This window comes from Terrapene carolina, unplaced genomic scaffold (genome assembly GCF_002925995.2).
Source record: "Terrapene carolina triunguis isolate 2854851 unplaced genomic scaffold, T_m_triunguis-2.0 Scaffold31550, whole genome shotgun sequence".
NCBI classification, from domain to species: Eukaryota; Metazoa; Chordata; order Testudines; family Emydidae; genus Terrapene; species Terrapene triunguis.
Window position 1 is genome coordinate 1 of NW_020695901.1, and position 2,255 is coordinate 2,255.

General features: G+C 48.9%; 1 protein-coding gene across 1 annotated transcript; it reads right to left on the minus strand.

Moving 5' to 3' along the window:
- Window positions 1–576: 576 nt before the first annotated feature.
- On the minus strand, window positions 577–1,578 carry LOC113409249 (olfactory receptor 4D1-like). Its single transcript, XM_026662952.1, has one exon. The coding sequence runs from the start codon at window positions 1,576–1,578 to the stop codon at window positions 577–579; it is 1,002 nt and encodes a 333-aa protein (XP_026518737.1).
- Between the last annotated feature and the right edge of the window lie 677 nt (window positions 1,579–2,255).

Below are 2,255 nucleotides of genomic sequence, written 5' to 3' on the forward strand. Positions count from 1 at the left end.
ATATATATATATGATAAAAGAATTAGCCATAAAGTAAAAGAATTATCTTATTCTCTGTTGGAACATTTGATAGAAATTTCTTCATCACAATCAGTACATTCATTATGATACATAATTTATTCAACAGACTTTTGTAAAGAGGATATTGATTTTCATGGATTTCTCATTAGAAAGCTAACCCCGCACTGGGAGACTCCCCCCGCCCGTGGAAGCTAACCCCTCCCGGGGAGCCCCCCCCCTCTGCGGCAGCTAATCCCGCCTGGGGAGCCCGCCCCAGCTCACCTCGGCTCCGCCTCCTCTGCTGAGCATGCCGGCGCCGCTCTAATTCTCCTCCCCTCCCAGGCTTGCGGCGCCGATTAGAGGAGACTTAGAGCCGGAGCTGTGTGCTCAGCGGAGGAGGCAGAGTGGAGGTGATCTGGGGCGGGGAGCGGTTCTCCTGTGCGCCCCCCCCGTTACTGAGGGTGGCCCCCCCCGTGCCCCCGCGCCCCCCCACCCCAGCTCACCTTCACCTCCTCGCCTGAGTGGGCTTTTAGGCACCCCCAACCACTAGGCGTCCTAGGCAGCCACCTAGTTTGCCTAAATGGTTGCACCAGCCCTGGTTTTTAACACAAATGGACATTGAAAGGTAGAGACATAATTTATCTCCTTCCCTGAGCACAGCATTCTGCTCATCAGCCTCCTGATGGCCTTCTTCATCTCAGCATTTCTCAGCGTGTAGATCATCGGGTTCAGCATTGGGGTGATTGCAGTGTAAATGACTGAGATCACCTTATTCAGGGTGAAGTTCTTGAAGGGCTGAGTATAGATGAAGATGCTGGGTATGATTTGTAAACATACCACGATAATCTGGGCTCCACAGGTGGACAGAGCTTTCTGCTTCCCATCCGTGATGTGTGTCCTGATCTTGACTAAGATGGCGGTGTAAGAAACAAGCAGAATGATGAATACTATTATAATCGCTGCTACATTGTTGAAGATCATCTGCAGTTCAGCCAACTGAGTGTCAGTGCAGGCCAGTTTGATGACCTGTGGGACATCACAGTAAAAATTGTCCAGGACGTTCGGCCCACAGAACGGTAACTGGAGGAGCAGTCCAATCTGAACAGCAGAGTGGGCCAATCCACCCAGCCATGCCAGTACCATTATCCCCATGCACACACGCTGGTTCATGATAGTCAAGTACCGCAGTGGTTTATAGATGGCCACATACCGATCGATTGCCAACCCCACAAGGCAAAACCCCATAGCACCAGCCATGAAGTGGAAGAAAAACATCTGGAGAATGCACTCATAGAACGAAATGGTTTTATGCTGTGAGAGGAGACCTGATAGCAATTTTGGAGTATTGACTGATGAGTCGCTGAGGTCTAGGAAAGCCAAGTTGGCCAGCAGGAAGTACATGGGGGTGTGGAGCCGGTGGTCACTGATCACAGTGGTGATGATGATGAAGTTTCCCAGCCAAGTGTTCATGTAGATTATGAAGAAAGCCACATAAAGGAATTGCTGCAGCTCAGGACTCTGGGTGAGGCCCAAGAGGACAAATTCTGTCACTGGGTTGGTGAGATTCTTCTTCTCCATTTATTAACCTCTAAATAGTCCTGAAGAGGAAATGCTGATGTTAATAGTTATAATTTAATCTTAGTACATTACGGATATGAAAGGGATACTAACTCCATGTTAACTGATACACATGCTTGGAAATTTTCTTTGTTTACCAAATTCCAGACTGTGTCCTGAGCCCCAGTGGTGAGTGCCCTGCTACAGCAAAATACCTACACCCCACCAGTGGCTATCCCCAGTTTTGGGTGTTTGGGCATGAACAGTAGCAACCTACACACTCGTAATGCCCCCGGATAACAACTGTCTCCATTAGTCTTCCTGAAATCCTGGTGGTGCACACCTCATGCAGGCCACAGATTCCACATGTGCCCTAGAGCAGTGGTCTCCAACGTGGGGTGCATGCACCCCAGGGGGTGTGCAAGGAGATCCTTGGGGGTGTGCAGCAGGAGGAGCGCTTTAAAAAATATATTTATTTATTTTGCATCGTCAGTTCGGGTGACGGCTACAGAGCGGCTATTTTTTTTTTTTTTTTTTGTTCTTCGGCAAAATGGTAGAGCCGGCGTGGAAGGGGGTGCGTGCTCAAAATTTTTTTATTGATAGGGGTGCGTGATCAAAAAAGTTTGGAGACCACTGCCCTAGAGGTTCAGGGTTGGGGAGAATGTGGATTTTCTGGGAGTCCAAGGGTTCTAACAGTA